This window comes from Toxotes jaculatrix, chromosome 14 (assembly GCF_017976425.1).
Source record: "Toxotes jaculatrix isolate fToxJac2 chromosome 14, fToxJac2.pri, whole genome shotgun sequence".
NCBI lineage: Eukaryota > Metazoa > Chordata > Actinopteri > Toxotidae > Toxotes > Toxotes jaculatrix.
The window spans coordinates 19,176,781-19,194,839 of NC_054407.1; the positions used below are offsets into that span (position 1 = coordinate 19,176,781).

Sequence of the window (18,059 nt, forward strand, 5' to 3'; positions counted from 1 at the left end):
TACATTTCTCTCTAGCATGTCTGTGACCGCTGACCACAGCTTGAGTCACATCCTTCCCTGCTCTCCTGCATGTTTACGGAGTGCTGGCTTTCAGTTGCCTATGATATCACAGGCCCCGGGTATTAAGAGTCGCACTGTTTGAAAATACCTCCAGGATGAGATGGAAAGAACCATCCAGGGTTAGCTACAACCACAGGCCCGATGCAGGAAACCCTCCACCTCTGTGTGTCTCTGTGGAGCTTTCCACTCCATTCAGCATTCCTCAGTAGTCTGTCGGACAGGTGCCTGCAGATGACACCATAACAGCTCGCCTTCATGACTGCACTGACATCACATAAGAAATGACGTGAGCAGACCATGGAACAGTTTTCTCTAAATAGACTTTTAATGATTTAAAATAGTGTGGTTACAGACAGGGAAAAGGGAAACAGGTGTCGGGCTGGAAAAGGGGGCTTTTTCAGCTGGGATTCTGTTTACCGTGCAACCTAAACTCATCGCATTTAATGTTTTTTGCACCGCTGCATGTCAAAGGAGTCAAACTGCAGAATAATAAAAAAGCATAACAGCCAAGCAGGAAGGCGTTGCTCTGACATGTTTCAATGGCATCACATGAAGGTGATAGTACAAAATGAAAAGATCTTTACTTTTTAATTTACAGTTATCAAACTAATAACACTGAATTGAAGTTCATTAACATGTAACAAATATATACAGATAATCAAACAGATAGAAATTGTGGCAGAACAAAGCAGCTTCATGTAAAAAATATCATACTCAGACTGACCGGTGAGTGTGTTATTGACCTGTGTGGAGGTGATTACAGTAACTTTAAATGAGATTTGTAACATCTGCTTTCAAGCCATTTGACCCACTGTGACTGATTGTGTACAACTCTGAACTGTATTGGTTGGATGTAAACATTACTCCTGCTTTCCTTGGCCTTGCTCACATTGGGAGCCACACAGTAGTAAAACATAATTACTATTTTTTTTTTTTAGCCTCGCCTAACCGAAGGCTCCATCTAAGATTTGCATTGATCAGAAATGAATATAACTTCAACGAATACAAAACAATAGTAGATACTGACAGTCCTCTGGTCTCATGACGGACACCTGCCATTGATAGCACATTAGCGACTCGACTCCGCCCCCTCTGATTTCCACCTGCCTACTGCCAGCTGAAGCACTGCCTACTGGGTCCGGAGCTGGTAATCTGAGGAGGAAATGGACAAGACTTAATCAAATGGACAAAGAAAAGGGGGAATCAGAGAGAAATCGAGTGGAGGCAGCTGATGCTTTCCACCCAGAATGAATGGAATACAAAGGAAATGAGATGAGGATGTTTGGCAATTACTGGCAACATTAGCAAAAAGACCAACATGTGCAACCTTGGTAATCTCCGTATGAAGATCAGGGAAGCTTGACCAAAAAAAAAGTTCACTTTCTCACTTTCTCACATTTCGCAGGACATTGCCACATTGCCTCATGTTCTACACTGTATCCCCTTTTCATAGAACAGCATCAGTACAAGGTTAGTTCCCACCACATTGCACAGCATTGCCCAACTGTTGCCTAATACCTGCACATATGGGCATTCTGAACAAGTATCAGTGAACTCTTAACCTACCTCCATTTTGGGTGATGTAGCGCACCCACGGCAAGGCCTGATATCCACTCTTCTCAATGATCTTCAGGTATCGCACCTGTCAAGGAAAAACAAAGCCAAAAAAAATGATATGAACCTGACTGATAGAAGGGAAACACGTGCAGTTTGCTTGGAATTAATGAACAATAATGTCCAATACTTGAATCTGCACAAATTTTCAGGTTTGCACGAAGGAAGACAATGATGGTGCTGTTAACACATAAAAAACAAAAATACAGGCACCTTCACAGTTAAGGGAAACGAATCATCTAACATCATGCAGGTTAGAGCTCTAAGTTTTCTTTGGACTGTTGAAACCCAAACAGAGGAGACCATGCAGACACCATGCATCAGCCAGCTGTGCCCAAATTTCATTCTACAAACTATTTCTGAGCAGGGTTCTAATGTGTAGTGACTTCACACTGAGTACAGGCATACACACATGTATTTGGGGCATAGCAATTGTTTCTGATCACTTGATCAGGTGATCATTGTTCCATGATCACCTGCTCATAACTCCATAGCTCTGCAGCCTATTCAGTGATGTATTGGCAAAGCGAGTGCATTATGCACTACAATCATTTCTAGGAATGTTTTGATAGGGTATCTAGCTTTGTCTCTGGGTCACTGCTGGAACCTATTGTAATCAAAGCTGAATTAAATTACTGTTGTCTACAACAGAGCAAGCTACTGTCTCTTCAGAGCCCTGCATGCCTACAGGTGTCAAGTATTTCATAATCAAAAGACACATTTTCCGTAGAATACGCCTTTAAGCTTGCGGCGAGCTGATAGTTGTAGTAGGTAGTGGTGTTGATGAGGAAGCAGTAGTATGAGTCACACTGAGAAGAGGGAAGCAGCTACAGAACAGCTTTCAAGGGACACACAGAGTTAATTTAAATAACTGTATTTTTCAAGGCCTGGGAGGAAAAAAAATGCACATCAGCATAATCAAGACAACTTTCACAAGCCATTAACCGACATTTCACCATATCTGTGTTACCACAGACCTGAATTTCGAGAAGCGGCACTAAAAATACCCTGCCGTCCTGACCATCACTAAACACGATTTCACACTGTTTTTCCCAGTCAGGTGGGCGGAAAGAAACTTCTGTGGCTGTAACAATGTGCCCATTTAAGTATTAGATTTACAGTATTGAAAAACGATGTGAGTTTAGCTCATTTGTTTGAACAATTTCTATCGTAATTCAACCAGAGAATGTACTTCTCTGTGGTATGTCATTTCATCTTGTGGTAGCAATAAGGATCTGTCACAAATAATTACTGACATATCGTTCATGCTTCATTGTGCTTCTGCAGAAATAACTCTCCCACAAACCCTTTTGTTAGAAAAAAAGAATTTCTGAAATTGCAATGTGCTCTCAGTATTAGCAGAGATGAGAATGCAGCCATTTTAAGGCTGACACGACCCCTCTCTGGGAGATGTCGCTGTGCCATGTCTCCATCATGCTGGTTCCCAGCTGAGCGAGGGACAGACAGAGCAGGAATTTGTGGGTCGAGTAGCGGTGGGCCTTTGGTAAGGCCTCGGGACTGGCCGCCTTGTTATTACCTTCCACTACACAGTGAGGTCAGAGAGAGAGAGCGCAGTGGCCACCAGACACATGACGACAAACACATAGACGCGGGATCACCGAGTCTGCCGGCGCAGCAATTCTCCCTGAACCCGGGAGCCAAACATGCAGTCGGCCTGACCGTGGGTACACAGTCAGCAAAACGGCATCAAAAGCCACCCTCCGCAAAATATCATTATGGCTTGTAAGATGAGAAGGGGAAAGGAGGATGTTTGTTGTATCTCGTTCGGTAAGTACAGACTACATGTGTGGTCTGGATTTATCAGGCTTTTGGTAGAAGCTATGGCCCAAAAAGCATCTGCAAACTTGTTTGGGTTCTCTCGACATCACCTAAAGAAGAGAGATTTGAAGATGTAACTACAGCTCTGCTCTTACTGCCACTTGGCTAAAGTGGGGGGTTACGCTGTTTCTAGTTAAATTTATAAGGTGCAGTTACGTGCATCATACACACTTCGCATGTGTGCTGCCCTACACTTAGTGGTAGAGTTAAGAGGAACTTTCTCATGCTTTGATATTTACATGCATCTAATTAAACTTCACAGCCTCTTCTCACACGTATAGAGTGGTGTTACTGGCTGCATTAGAAACCAAGCCTGCTGTTAGTCTGTAATATGGGAAAGGTTACAGGCTTGACACAAGAGTTCGATGGGAATATGGCTCTTAATAGGTTGAGTTTGCAGTGGTGGGTGCACCACAGTGTGAGTGCTGAGAAAAGTTTTTTGAGGTTTTGGTCACTGGAGAGGAGCGCTTTTTTGTTACTTGATAGACACTTGTGCTGTGAAGGCCTTCACAACAACTTGGATACTGGTGAACTGCTGCAATTAAATCTCCATGTGTCCTGCAAGACACACCAGTGAAAAACATTATTATAATGTATTATAATATACATCTTGACTACTCAAACTGGGCGGTAACTTGATTTTCCTTAAAATATTAAGAATCAGAACTACAAATTAAGTTTAGGGCTTAATCCTCAAATTCAAACACATTGTGAGATGTCATATCTTACTGAAAGGTTAGTTGTACTTTATTCAACCTGACTGAGTCATCTGTAGCACTCAGTTGAAGCGTGTTTGGCCCAAACAATCCACAAGGTGCTCTGTGGTTTTCCAAACCAGACCTTTTCTGGTGGCTTTCTTCCAGGAAGTTACAAAGTTTAATAAAAGAAAAATCGTTCTTGACATTTGGCCTGTTTGTGGTGGAGTTTCACAGGTTTCTTCACATTTTATTTTTGATATAGTTTAACTTCAAATGCCAATGAATATCTCAATAGGTCTGATGACTTTGTACTGTGCAAATTCAATACAATTCTATTATATATCAATTGAAGTTATTAGATCAGTATGTTTTTTCAATGGAAATGCCATAAATAATAAGTGGTGATACAGCTAATACTGGTAATAATTTAAAAAAGCCAAATGACGGTTGTAGACATTGACCTTCTCACTGTAATCACTGGAGGCAGTGACTTTTTTGCCCAAAGGGTGTGTCCAGACTGAAGTGTTTCCTCGTGTTTGAATACAAATCAGCTATGGTTTGTAAAACCACAAAAAGATGATACTGCGCCAAAACACAGATGAGCAAGTCTGATCTAGATCTACAAAGATTCCACTGGATAGCATGTGACTAAAAATACTGTAAATATGCACAATGTTTTGATGAATTACAAACATGGTTCTAGTCAATAAAAAAATTGATATTTTATTTCACTTTATTATTGTGGAAAATATATGTAAATTGTTGAAAATGTACTTTTCCTTTATTATTAATGGACATCTTAACAGTTTGGTTCTGGCTTACAGTTTTAAAAAATGTTTGTAGCGTAACTACGATATGTGTTTTGGGCAGCACTGTTATAGGATTAAAAATGCATAAGAGCCTAATTTTTATCAATAACATTACATTTATTACAAAAGTCTTTTTTATCAAATTCACATTTTTATAATTGTTGTTTGGTTCTAACATAGGACAAGAACGTATCTGCGAATATGCAAAGCGATGCCACACCTCCCTTTGTTGCTGCATTATGAATTAATGCACTTGCTTTTAGTTGAGCATCTGTTCGTTTATGGATTGGCAAAGATTTGAAAGGAAGGGACGAAAATGAGATTATTTCTTTCAGCTGCCAAATTACCTTGGAAAATGGCAAGCATTCTTATACTGCCATAAACACCCTAATTACAAGTATCATATATTTCAATTAAATTGGACTTGAGTGACTTGTTTCCGAGTGGGCTGCATAATGTTCATACAACTTAATCATGTTTTATTGACTACCACAGGAAATGTGGAGAAGCTGGAAAATATGACCTTTTAGCTCTTTTAATGAGCATCATACAAAAACTAGAATTACAAGATGAGAAGTCAATAAAAGAGTGTGTTAGCAAGAAACTCAGGCCTCTATCCGTAGCAAAGAATCAACTATAAGTTGATCACAGAGCTTATTGTCATTGTTAAGATAAGTTATGAAGTTTGAATGCTTATACCTGCTTATAGCATTAGAGGAATTCACTAATGCTCAGTGACTGAGCTTGGCTGCTTTTTTAGATGAGACAAGCACTTCCTTTAATTTGCTTTAAGAAGCATACTTACCAACAGGACTAGCTGTGCACCAGAACATGGGTAATAATATTTCATCATCCATCATTTAATGTTTGGGTTTGAGAATTAATGATTATTTACAAAACTGTAGGGCAAAGATGCAGCTGCTTGTTTAGCACATTTGTCGTGACTGTGTGTATCGTTGACCACATACCTGGAACTTAAAATAACAAAACTGAAACTCTTTAGAGAATTGTTGGTGAAGAGCTTGGCCATATACTGTATACAGATATGAAAGTTGATAATCGAAAATGTTTTCAAAGTGAGAAATGTGTGAGGTTTATGCATAAAATTTACAGAGAATGAACCCAAAAAAATACTGTTTTCTACTCTCTCGTTTCCTCTGAATTGTATTATAACTGTTGGACTACTGAATTAAGCTATGTGGTTAATTTTATGGATTAATCACATAGCTTAATGTGATTAATCCATAAAATCACATTAAGCTATGTGATTTTAAAGTCTATTCATTTAAAGAAACAGCACTCTTGTATATTTAGGGCAGTGGTTTTTATATCTGGTGCCATATTCCTGGAAAACCAGTTTTTAAATGAATGTACATATATTTTCTTCTAGTTTAAACAACACTTGATCTCTAAAAAATATGCCAAGAAAAAACTATAATAATAAAGCGAAATGTCAAATGAGGTGCAGATTAATGCAGAACTGATGTGTAATTATGCAAATGCACCTGTGAGAAACACTTTCTTTTCTTTAGAGCAATCATATGATATTTTCAAATGGAGTTTGTCAAGTTGCCATTGTTTCCTCACATCAAGACATGGGAAAACTTAATTTTGTGTTACTGTGGTGCTACACATATAATCACAGGACAACTGTGATTATACAGTATGTGCTGCACATCTGTGTAAGTCTGTGGTCAGCAAGAGTTTTCATTCAAACGTGAAGGAAAAACATTAGTTTCTCTCTTAGGTTCATGGGAATCGCAATCAAACTCCAATGAATCTACTTACCTGTAACTAAGACTGACATTTTCTATCACTGTGATTAACACAAAGGCTAAGGGCCAAGTTCAAACTGATGAGCAGTTGCTTTCTGGTTTGTTCAACAGTAGAAATTTTCTCTACCGCAAACTGAGCCTAAAAGTGCTGCCTTACTGCCCCCTGTGGCCAGCAAAGGGAACAAATATGAATTGTTTGAATTCCTGCTCTGGAGAGGGAGGACATGAGAGACCCTGCTATGTGCCATAAATTCTAAATCTGCGATGACAGGAAAACAACCGAGAACCACAAGTTATTTGGACTATGCAACCATGTGCACTGGATGATAATCAAACAGGCAGGTGCAAAGAAAAACTGCAGCATTTGTTTGAATATTCTCCCAGATGGTTTACCGAACAGGAATGATAAACACAGTCCGACCAACTGTAAACATTTTTTAGCAAATTCTCCAGCAATAACCACCTCTCATCTCTCCATGGGGAATTATGTTTCAGCTTTTATTTTTTTTTTACTCTACCCATAGGCCGTTACAAATAGGTTTAACAAATTATTCATGACATTACTTGCAAATACTATTTAACAGAGGTCATGAAAGTGTGTGTGCAGGACGTACCTGGATGCCTGAGGTGGTGAAGTATGGAATCTCAAACTTGACACTGATTGGTGGCTTCCCCTCCTTGTCTTCAGCTTCTACACTTGGCAGACCAAAGTGGGCTCGCATCAAATACTCTTTTCCACCCTGTGACAGGTCACAACACAAACTCTTTAACACAAAACCAAAACTTGGGAACCTATTGTGTTTTAATGTTTGAAGGGACAATGTGATAGCATTGCAAGGAATCACTGGAGGGTCCCCAGCAGTTTTGCATGGTTTCAGACAGGAACACTGACAACGCCATCGGGTTTCTATTACCACTAACTAAATAACAACTGCAGAATTTCTGACTCGGGTGATAAAAATAAGCCAACCTCAACATAAAAAACAAACATAAGATTGCATAGTCATTTGTAACCATATGTATGATACTCATGAGTCATGCTTTCTGCTCACAGGAAAGGACTTGATGGACCAAACGATCTCGCTGTTCTCTGGAACCCACTTCACACTGCCCACTGTGGTCTTGAATTTGGGTGAGTCGGCGTCCGTTGGCACAGGAATGTGGATCTCCACATTGTTGGCTGTGGAACGCCTTTTGAACTGACTCTTCGCCTGAAACAAGCAGATCAAGTTTAACACCATGTCTTGCCTAAAGAAAGTATTAAAAAAGAACTTAATGACTGTTTTAATTAATGGCCAGTCACGCTTGAAAACATGATACACAACATAAACTGGTCCAGAAAACCATTGCAGTATACTAAGCTGTGACAGTGAACATACAAAACCATTTGTTACTCCACTTTTTTTTTTTTTAACAGTAACCTTATGACTAAGACAAATGACACAAACACCAGTGTACCAGCTAAAAAGTGACCAACCTTGATCATGTACTCAATCCGACTGTGGGAGTGCTTCTCAATAACCGATTCAATCCAGATCAAGGGCTTCACCTAAGACAATGCACAACATTTTACCAATACATTCATTTTAAACAGGTTCGACATTACGTATCATTTGACACAGTCACCATCTAGAGGACAGCCAGTATTACTACAACAAGAACCAACCTATGTTGAAGAGTTGGGCACAGGTTTGCTTACTTTCCATTAACACCTACAAAAACAACAAATAGACCTACACTCATAGGTGCACTGTGTGCTCTCTGTGTTGCAGAGGAAACACAGGGAAAACCACGGATTGCGCCACTTGGCTCACTGTGACCACTAGACATACTGTGTAATTATGCAACATGTTCCTCGGTGTATCCACCTAAAATATACATAGAGATTATATGAGCCAACCAATACTAGATTTTTGAGAATGATACTGACATTGACATTATGAAGTTTAGCCTCTAACTAAGCACTAAATGTTTTTTATAACGTAAACAACAGTTTTATCTTCAGGATACAACCAGGCACTGCATCTTTAAATGTGGTCAGTTGTTTCGGAAGCTGTTTCTTGGGTTGCAAATTTCAGATTTATTTGTGGCACTTGCTAGCAACTACAACTGGGAAGACTTCTGCTCCACTGTACTACTTCCCTTCCCACTGGGTTACTGGCAAACCCTATTGTGAAATACTTATTGAGAATTTGAGCTTTGTTTAAACTTTCTTAACCCACAGAGTTTGCCTATAGCCTGTAACATTACACGTTGCATATAATTTTTCATTTCCTTTCATGACTGTGCTTTTGGTATTCAAAATGCTTGTGGTCTGGTTTTGAATTTGTACGTTTTTGCAGACAATGTCTGTGAACAGGCAAAATCAAAAAGGCTTTAATAACTTAGTTTCTAGCAGGTATTTCAGACCATTCTGCTGGTTTAGGGTCAGACTCTTTAACTACCAGACCACTGCTGTAGTCAATGATGGGAGTGTGGTTGTTTTAACCCACAGTACTCACATGAGTGTTCAAGCGGTAGGACATGAGCTCAAACTCTCCATCGGGAGGAATGAAAGAGATGGTGCGGTCATTCTCAAAGCGAGAAAGACGAACACACTGGTGAAACTTCACATCTTCCAGCTCTACTGATTTACTCTTCCCTCCTACATGAATAAACAAGAGAGATCATTATAAAAGGAGAAAAATACAAGAAGAACTTACTTGTATCACATGAATTAGTATAAATCAGGACTAGGTTAAACTGCATTTGAAAATAGCTTGTTTTTCTGATCAGCATGAGGTAAAAGATGGATGTGGGGCGTAACACAGATCAGAGCAATGAGTACCAGGAAGAACTGTCTGTCACTCTTGCATAATTTGAAAGAGCAATTTATTATCATCCCAATTCATTCCATCATGCAAGTCCATTACGGGAGGCAACTCACGTCCAGTGTTTTCAAACAGAACCTTGTCGTTAAGGCCAAGCCGCAACTCAGGCATTCCAGACAGGAAGACACGCATCTTAATGGAGCCGACGATCTCACTGCGCAGAACATTACCATTGGCACTGACCTGGAAAAACAGGAGCATTAAAAGTGTCAGAGGGCGTCAGGAGGACACAGAAACCAAGCAAAGAGAAGTTTTAGTCAATTGGAGAAAACACAACAAGATCAGCTTGCGTGAAAAACAGAGTATGTTCTGACACACAGAGTGAGGAAGTTTACAAACACTGTGACTGACATTCTTTGAGCAGCGCAGTGCTTTGAAATCAAAGAGTTCCTACCAGCAGGTTGACTGACTCAATGACGTCCAGGAAGACCTCATTCTTCCTGTACTTAATGCCCTCTGACCTCCAGGAGACAGCGTTGGTTACTGTGGCTGGGGGCCGTGGGGCGCCAGTGTCTAGCTTGTGGCCCTCCTGGGTTATGTATCTGAGCGACAAAAATGTAAACACTGAGGCTAAACTGAAAAAAGGGGAAATCAACCTTATGTGGTGGTGAGTTCCCAGAAAGCATCAAAGAAGAACAGAGATTGTCATGGTTATGAGACAGGATTGTCTGACTTATTAGTGTAGTCATAGAACACGGGGAAATCCAGAATTTGTTTGATACAATCACGGTCTTGCAAGTTCAAATGGTCATGTACTGTTCTTTTTGGTGAAGCAGTAAGTTCCTTTTGGCTTGGAGGTATCCAGAAATGACAGGGCAATGCCACAAAGACATCCGCAAACCCACTTTAACTGCTTCACAAAAATCAAGGTTCAAAAACTTTCCACCAGTCCTGAAAGCCCAACTGACACAGTGACTAAACACAATGAAATGTCACCATGAATATTAAAGCTTTACAGATAAGTAACAAGGACAGTTTTGACAACTGATTATTTTGATCATGAGATAAAAAGACCAAACTTGTTAATTAAAATTTCTCAACTGTTACAATTTGCAGCTTTTTTTTTAAACTTTCATATATTCTTAAAATAATAAATTTAGGGGCTTTTTTTTGATTGCTTGACAGACATCAGTTTGGACTCTGAGAAAGGCTGATGAGCATGTGCCATGTTTTTGGACCATTTTATAGAGTTAAGAACATTTAAAACAAAACCCAAAGGTTAATCAATCATGGTAGTATTTATTGGTCGCATCTCTAATGAATGTAAATGTAGTCAACTGCAATGAGACTGTGGCTGAGAGGATACTCACTCTTGCAGAATCTTGCTGTCAGTGGTCTGAGGATAGCCAAAGTCCATCAGCTCATCCATCAGCTCATAAATGATGACGAAGTTATCTCTAATGCTCTCTTCTTCCAGTTCTTTGAAATACTCTGAAAAAACCTGCGGAACATGAATGTTGTTTCATTACCCTGTTTGTTCATCAATGTCAATATGGCTTTGTTAATGTTAATTAACTAAAACAGCTACAGACCAAAACAGGTGAAGAATCCAATCCTACCTGAACAATTTTGTACAAGAATGAGAAGACAAGCGAGACGCTGGCATTTTTCTTGGATGTTGCAACCACTGATGTGATTTCTGTTAAGAATTTGTGCTCCAAAAGTTCAAAGTCAAAACAAGCATAAAAAAATATGTAATAACAGGTGCTTGGGTACAAACACTATTCATTTAACAAAAAGGATACAGTAGAGGTTATTGTGTTTGATCCACATGAAACGGACTCCCCCGTGAGCCAAGATTGGAGAGAGCGTCCCCTCCTCCTCTTTGTCCATCAGAAGGGTCATGAAGTGCTCAATCTCTGACATGTCCACATCTCCCCGGTAATTTCGGCACACCAGGACCTGAGAGGAACAAATGGTATTGGTGCAGATGTAGTACTGCTGTTAGGGCTGAAAGCCTCAGGACTATCATGGACATATTATAAAAATAAAATGTAAGCTAATTACACCATACGTGGTACAGTTACCAATACAACCAAAATCAACTGAATTTTCATTTTCTTTAATCATGCATTATGAGATAAGGATATGGAACGTGTGATGCACCTTTTACCAAATCAGACTTCCACAGTCCTCAGATCTATGAGCAGTTGCCACAGACAAATGGTAAACTGGATGCTTCTTGAAGCTAATGCATTCCGCCGAATTTAACAGAAATCGCTCACGATTGAAAATAGGTTATGGTTATATAATACAGTGTATGTAAAGTGTCGTATACAAGGAAAAATACATGAAACCGAGGAATTTTGAAAGCCAACTCTTTATATCCCCTGCTGCTAACAGCTGGTTGTTAGTCAGCGGCCTGATTTTTTTTTTTCTGTTTAATGCATCATATAAAATCGATCTCAATGCTTAGGTCAAATTTGCTGTCTTAAGTTACAAGCAAAACCTTAACACAACACATCAACTCATGCCGATACGTTATATGCCCTGTTTCGGATTAAGCCACATCATAATCTGTCACTGAAGAATGTGTACGCTAGGCTAATGTTAGCTTAGCAACGTAGCAGGATGCCCCGTTATCTTACCTTTCCTTTTAAATCCAAGACATACACAGCACTCGCGGACATCTTGAACTAATTTACACGAGCTTAGTTCAGCTCGTTGTCAGCACCTTATTGATAATGATTGATGATAAGTGCTTCTGGGCTGAATTCAAAGAACAGACTTTCATTCATAACACTGGAAAGTGGAAAGCAACCCTTCCCTATTTTTTACACCGACCGGTTTCCTGACGCGCGCCCCCTAGGGAATAGGAGGAGCCAGTGCAGGAGACATGGAAACATCAAGGGGGGAGCAAGGGGGGAGTTGTAGGTTTCAGCAGTGAGGATCACTTCCGCGTTCATTTCTCCATTGACCCCCATGTTAAAATAGCCAACTTTACAGCCTAAAAAACATTTACAGCCTGGTACATCTTTTTTGTACCACAACCGTTTTAGTGTTATTTAGGCTCAAAATTCTTATATAAATTAGTGCGTGGTTACGCTGAGTGACGCCTCCATAGACAGGCACTGGCAGTTAGCTCTTTGCTAAAGCATCGGCTGGGCTAGGCGGCTACATCCAGAGGCCTCCGGCTACCTCCAGCAGTTGACAGCAGGTGTTTGTTTGCCAATGTTTGGATAGGTTTTTGTGACAGTATGGCTTGTTGTAGCGAAGACTGTACTAACCGACCGTCGAAGGAGTCTGTGTTGCAGTTTCTTCGGTAAGTAAATTTCTCACTATTTTACCTGGACGTTTTTACTAATTAGCATGCATTAGCATATTTTGCCACTGGCTTATGACTTAATTGCCGATTTATGGTCGCTGCTGATACCGATAGAGGACCGGAGCAGCTAATGTTAGGAACGCTGCTGCGGTGTGTTCCGTGCTTTCAGAGTCCGTTTATTGCGGGAATACGAGGCTACAATTTTATTTCGTCTTATTTTTCTGTTTAAAAAGTCCGACATTGCATGGACAGAGCAGCTCCGTCAGTAAGCGGCTGCTGTTGTTGGTGTGCTGCTGTAGCTGTAACTGTAAGTGGATAGTGGGTGGAGGCAGCGGTGAAAGCCGGTAAATATTAAACACCTGAATATATTATTATTATTATCATTAATAATAATGACTAATAATACTGTCTTTAACGTCTTAATATATTTTATTAATATGAAATAATGGTTGTTTCACAGTTTAATAATAGGTTAGAAATAAATTTACCCCCACAACTCCACCAAACCCTGCAGCTCCACCTAAAACCTATCTATGTGAAATAGTCATGTTTAAAACACAGCAGCAACATTATGAACTCTGTTGTATGCTGTGTGTTGGTCGTATGGGGTGGAGCTAGTCCGGTCGGATTCGGGGACTGTCGTGTGGTGGATGTAGCTGCGTGTAGCAGCCGCTTAGCTTGTTAGCCTAACTGATTAGCTGATTAGCCTTAGGCTAGCTCGGTTGCTCCGAGCTAAGTGGCCGGGTTATTGGCCGGCTGAGTCCGGCTGTCCCGTAGAGTAACCGCCTCTTCGCCAAATATGAAAAGTACGCTCCCGCTAAAATCCAAGATGGCGCAGCTCAAATGCCCATGGTTTGGTCACAAAACCGACTCCCCGAAACCAATGGGTGACGTCACGGGTGCTACGTCCATGTTTTATACAGTCTATGGGAAACATTGAAGGGATAGTTCAGGGGTCGCCAACCTTAAATACTCAAAGAGCCACTTGGACCGTCTCCCACAGAAAAGAAAACACCCGGAGCCACAAAACCCTTTTTAACATCTAAAATGAGGATAACACTGCATATATCGGTTTTTTTTTACCTGTATGCTATGGATAAAAAACTAGTGTGTGATGCAGTTATAGTTAGTTAGTTACTCGTTTCAATTAATCCTCAATTAATCATGTGCATTAAAGCTTGTGTTAAGAATTTGTAAGTGTACAAGCAGACCAAGGAAACAACCGTGTGCATTTCTCCATTAATTTCAAACAATCTTAAACGTTATTCTCATGGTTTCTGATTTGTGTCAGTCTTTTTTCTTCTTTCACCAGCTTTGTTTTTGTCCTGTAGCGTCCTCTACTGGAGGAGTGGGTAACTTAAATTTATTAAACTGCCACATGATGATCACCACAAGATAGCACCATTCTTCAATAGAGAACAATAGTAGCACAAAAAGCAATTTAACATTAGGTGATTAAAAAAAATAATGTAATTTAATGATTAATACAGAAAACAATTAATTTGCAAATGATTTAATAATCCAAAAAAGTTGAATTAAGAAATGTAATTTGATCATTACCATTAATTTGCATCCCATTTGAAAACTTATTTTCTGCCTGTGACAATTTATATTACTTCATGTGACTTTTCAGTGCTGTACTGTCACTAGTACCAGCCCTCCCATCCTTCAGTTAAGCACATCCCCAAAGCAGACTTGGATGACACTGAGTCAGACAACACTAAACAACATGAGTGTGTCATTACATCTGTATTTCATTTTTAAAAATCTCATGTTACAACCATGGACTTTCCTCAAGATTTTGTGAGGTCAGGGACTGATGTTAGGTGATATGGCTATCATATTGAAAGAGCCTTTCAACAAAGTTTAAAATGCTTTTTAAAATATGTATGCATTGTGTAGTATTAAAATGGCCCTTAACTGGAGTTAAGGGCCCTCGCTCAAACCATGAAAAATCACCCCATAGACCAAAAGCAGAGACAAGCAATGTGCCAAAAAGTATGTGGATGTGGTGTCGGCATACTTTTGGCTATCTGGTGAAGCTAATAACAGGCATTCATATCCTCAGTTATCTGCCTATAATCAGGCACTTATCCCAAATGTTTACTATATTGTTCAACAGAGCAAATTTATGTGTCAATCTTTGTTGAAGTTGCTCTCTCTGTTCACTTTCACAAATGCTGATTTGGCCCTACTCCAGTCACTCTATACTTAAACCTAATGTTGCTGATCATCCCACTGACTATAACTGCTGATGTGCAAAACTTAAATGGCAGCCAAGCAACAAATACTGACTTCATCAGAGGTGAAAAGACTCCTGAAACATAAGTAGAAGTATTGCTGCTTCATATATCTAAAAATATACCACTTATTAATATGTCAGTGTATTATAATACACAAAGCTACTGGAGTAATTATTGACTTGATACTGGCTTAGCATTAAAATAACTGAGATTTAAAAGCCTGCTTGAGTATGTTAACCCAAACAGCTGCTGCTTTTCACTGCTCTGTGTTGTGACACAGCGACAGGGATGTGAAATGATGAAAAATGGAAAAAAGGTACAAGATAACAGAGATAACAGAAGCAGGGGAAGTGAAAATATGTTTTATGAGTGAAAACCGATGACCATACCAGGCTTCTTCTCAGAGAACAACACCCCCCTTTTTGGCGTGAAAAGCCTTTCAGTGCCAGGACTTGTGCAAGACAACTGTGGCCCGTCAAAGTGACAGATCTCTGATCCCTTGGCTGGTAAGATGGAGTCTAGACATTGTCAGAAGTCATAGATGCAACTGGACTGAGCTACAGAGCCAAATATAACAGATTGCCACTTCCCTCAGCCACTTCCATATACTATACACTGCATCTGTGTAGGACTGTTGATCACAGGATGTAGTTTAAGTAGTTAGGGACATGTTTGTACAGAAGTCTCAGGGCTGAACAGGGCTGACGTGTTTACTTTGGCTGACAAATGGGCTTGTCTGAGTACACTATGACTCACTGCATCACACAGGTGTTACATACTTGATAAATCAGATGCTCAGGTGTTGCCAGAGCAAACTTTTGGAACCTAAGACGTTTGTTATTGTCCCCCTAGACTGGTTTCTGCTCTAAATACGACATTTTGTGTGTGTAAAACAAATGCTTACAGCCTATCATCCAGTGTCAACACTTAAGAACCAACTGTGCTATCAGTGTCCATATATCCCTTGCATGACATCAAGCACTTAAGACTACTAAAAGTGTCCTAGTTTGTATTCTTCATGGTAGCATTCATATACACTCTAATCTGTTCCACCATTCCCATGGCTTTGTGATTTATACTTAGCAGGACTCTGACTCTGACTCTACTCCCAAGGCGATCCTGTGGCTTTTGGGGGAGTTTTTACCATACAAGGAGAAGAAGAGTTTAGCTCGGTTTCCTGTGGGAGGGTTCTGATTTCTCTTAGTTCACTCAGTCTCTATTCCTCTCTCCCTTACCTCCTCTCTCTCTCTCTCTCTCTCTCACTCTCTCTCTCTCTTTCTCTTTCTCTTTCTCTCCTCTTCTGGCTCTGCTCCTCCTTTGCTCACTGAGCGAGTCAAACATTTTTATCATATACTTCCAAAATCAATATTTGTCACACTGAATTACCAGAATTGTATCTTAGCAATAACAGTGTGTGCAGCCAGCATCCTGACAGACCAAAAAAGGCACGCAGCCACTGGTCTTATCATGGCAGGTCATGATGTAAGCTTGTGTTAACCCCAGGATTTTAAAACTATTAAACTATCAGCAGTTTCACAAACTTGTGTGAGTTTGAAGCTCCTGTTGAACAGAACACTTACAATCCACTAAAAGTATCGTTTGTCACTTAGTCTCAAAGAGTAGAAGATTTTTGGTTCTATTTTTCTGTTGGCATTTAATTTGTCAGACATCCTTGGGGTGCTCTGACCTCTGAAAAGCCAAAACACTAAACTCAAAACAGTGCTTTTCAGGTATGCCCACGCCCATGAACATAAAATGAGGCAGAATTGCTTCATACATAACTCACTCAATTAACTTCACACAAATCTCAGCCACATTTGACATACTGTGACTGTTCTGTGAAAAAGCATTTTTAGGTTTGTGACAGTACATTTTTTATGTAATCCAGTGAGATTTTAAATGGTTTGTTTTGTTTTAAAATATTGTCTCATGACACAAAGGACCTGGAAAAATATAAATCTCCAAATTTGGAGATGCACCGTTTTCACTGAAACAGCAACAACATTTTCCACAAAGTCAAAGTTCTTGCAGAATTTCAACACAATGCAACACAGATTCTCAGGTTTGGTTTCACACTTCACTCTTCCTGGACATTGTCTTGTGCGCCAGTGTCTGTATTAGAAATATCAACCAAGGAGATACACACTGCAATAGTGGCAACGTAACATGAAAAACAAGAGATACATCTGTTCAAGTGAATCTTTCTTCAGATAAATGGCCACTGTACGCCTCACTGTTCTTTGACTTTCCTTGTAATCTTTATTTTTAGCTGGGGCAGCTGGCACAGAAGAGTTGAAAGAAAGCAGACAGATCCATCAGTGTTGATGTCATTAGCACACAGACACATACACACCCACACACACAAACACCCCTTCCATTCACAACAATTTAAATTTCATTACTTTTTCCAGCAATAGTGATCATAAATTACAAAAATAAAAATATTACATGTCAGTATCCCCTCTATTTTTTGTGATTGATTTCATTTTTTCCCCATTTGCTTTTCTTGTCATTTGGTGTCTGACATAAACGTTCATATGCAAACATAGTATTCTAAAAAGAGCTTGTATACATAGCCTGTGTATCGCATGAAGAGCCCGGAGTCAGCATCATGCATGGCCTTCTTTCTTAACATCTCATAGGTGCATATAATCATAATTCCTAGAATCCATCAGAGTAAAACAAGTTGTACAACCCTGACCAACAATGCTTTTTATATTGTGCGCCTCACAAATTACAGAAAACAGATCTAAATAAAGGTCTGTCAAACCAATAGTAATTAAGAGGATCCTAATTGCAGTAGACCTATGGTTTATGTCTTTGTAGCTTGACTGTAATGCTCTGGCTGCCTGGTGTAGATCACATGCAGACAGCTCTTTCCCCCAA

At 39.8% G+C, this 18,059-nt stretch overlaps 1 protein-coding gene across 2 annotated transcripts; it reads right to left on the minus strand.

Annotated features, from left to right (window-relative positions):
- Positions 1-634: 634 nt before the first annotated feature.
- ap1m1 (adaptor related protein complex 1 subunit mu 1) lies at positions 635-12,437 on the minus strand. Of its 2 annotated transcripts, XM_041055997.1 has the most exons (12): positions 12,254-12,437; positions 11,411-11,567; positions 11,225-11,292; positions 10,976-11,106; positions 10,060-10,207; positions 9,722-9,848; positions 9,297-9,439; positions 8,273-8,344; positions 7,848-8,006; positions 7,410-7,535; positions 1,627-1,702; positions 635-1,212 (listed from the first exon to the last, which is right to left on the minus strand). In XM_041055997.1, exons 1-12 carry the CDS (start codon positions 12,293-12,295, stop codon positions 1,190-1,192), a joined length of 1,272 nt encoding a protein of 423 aa, XP_040911931.1. In that variant the 5' UTR covers positions 12,296-12,437; the 3' UTR covers positions 635-1,189. The 2 variants fall into 2 exon arrangements, with proteins under 2 accessions (XP_040911931.1, XP_040911933.1); XM_041055999.1 differs by lacking the exon at positions 12,254-12,437 and having other exon boundaries at positions 10,976-11,105; positions 11,223-11,292; positions 11,411-11,552.
- Between the last annotated feature and the right edge of the window lie 5,622 nt (positions 12,438-18,059).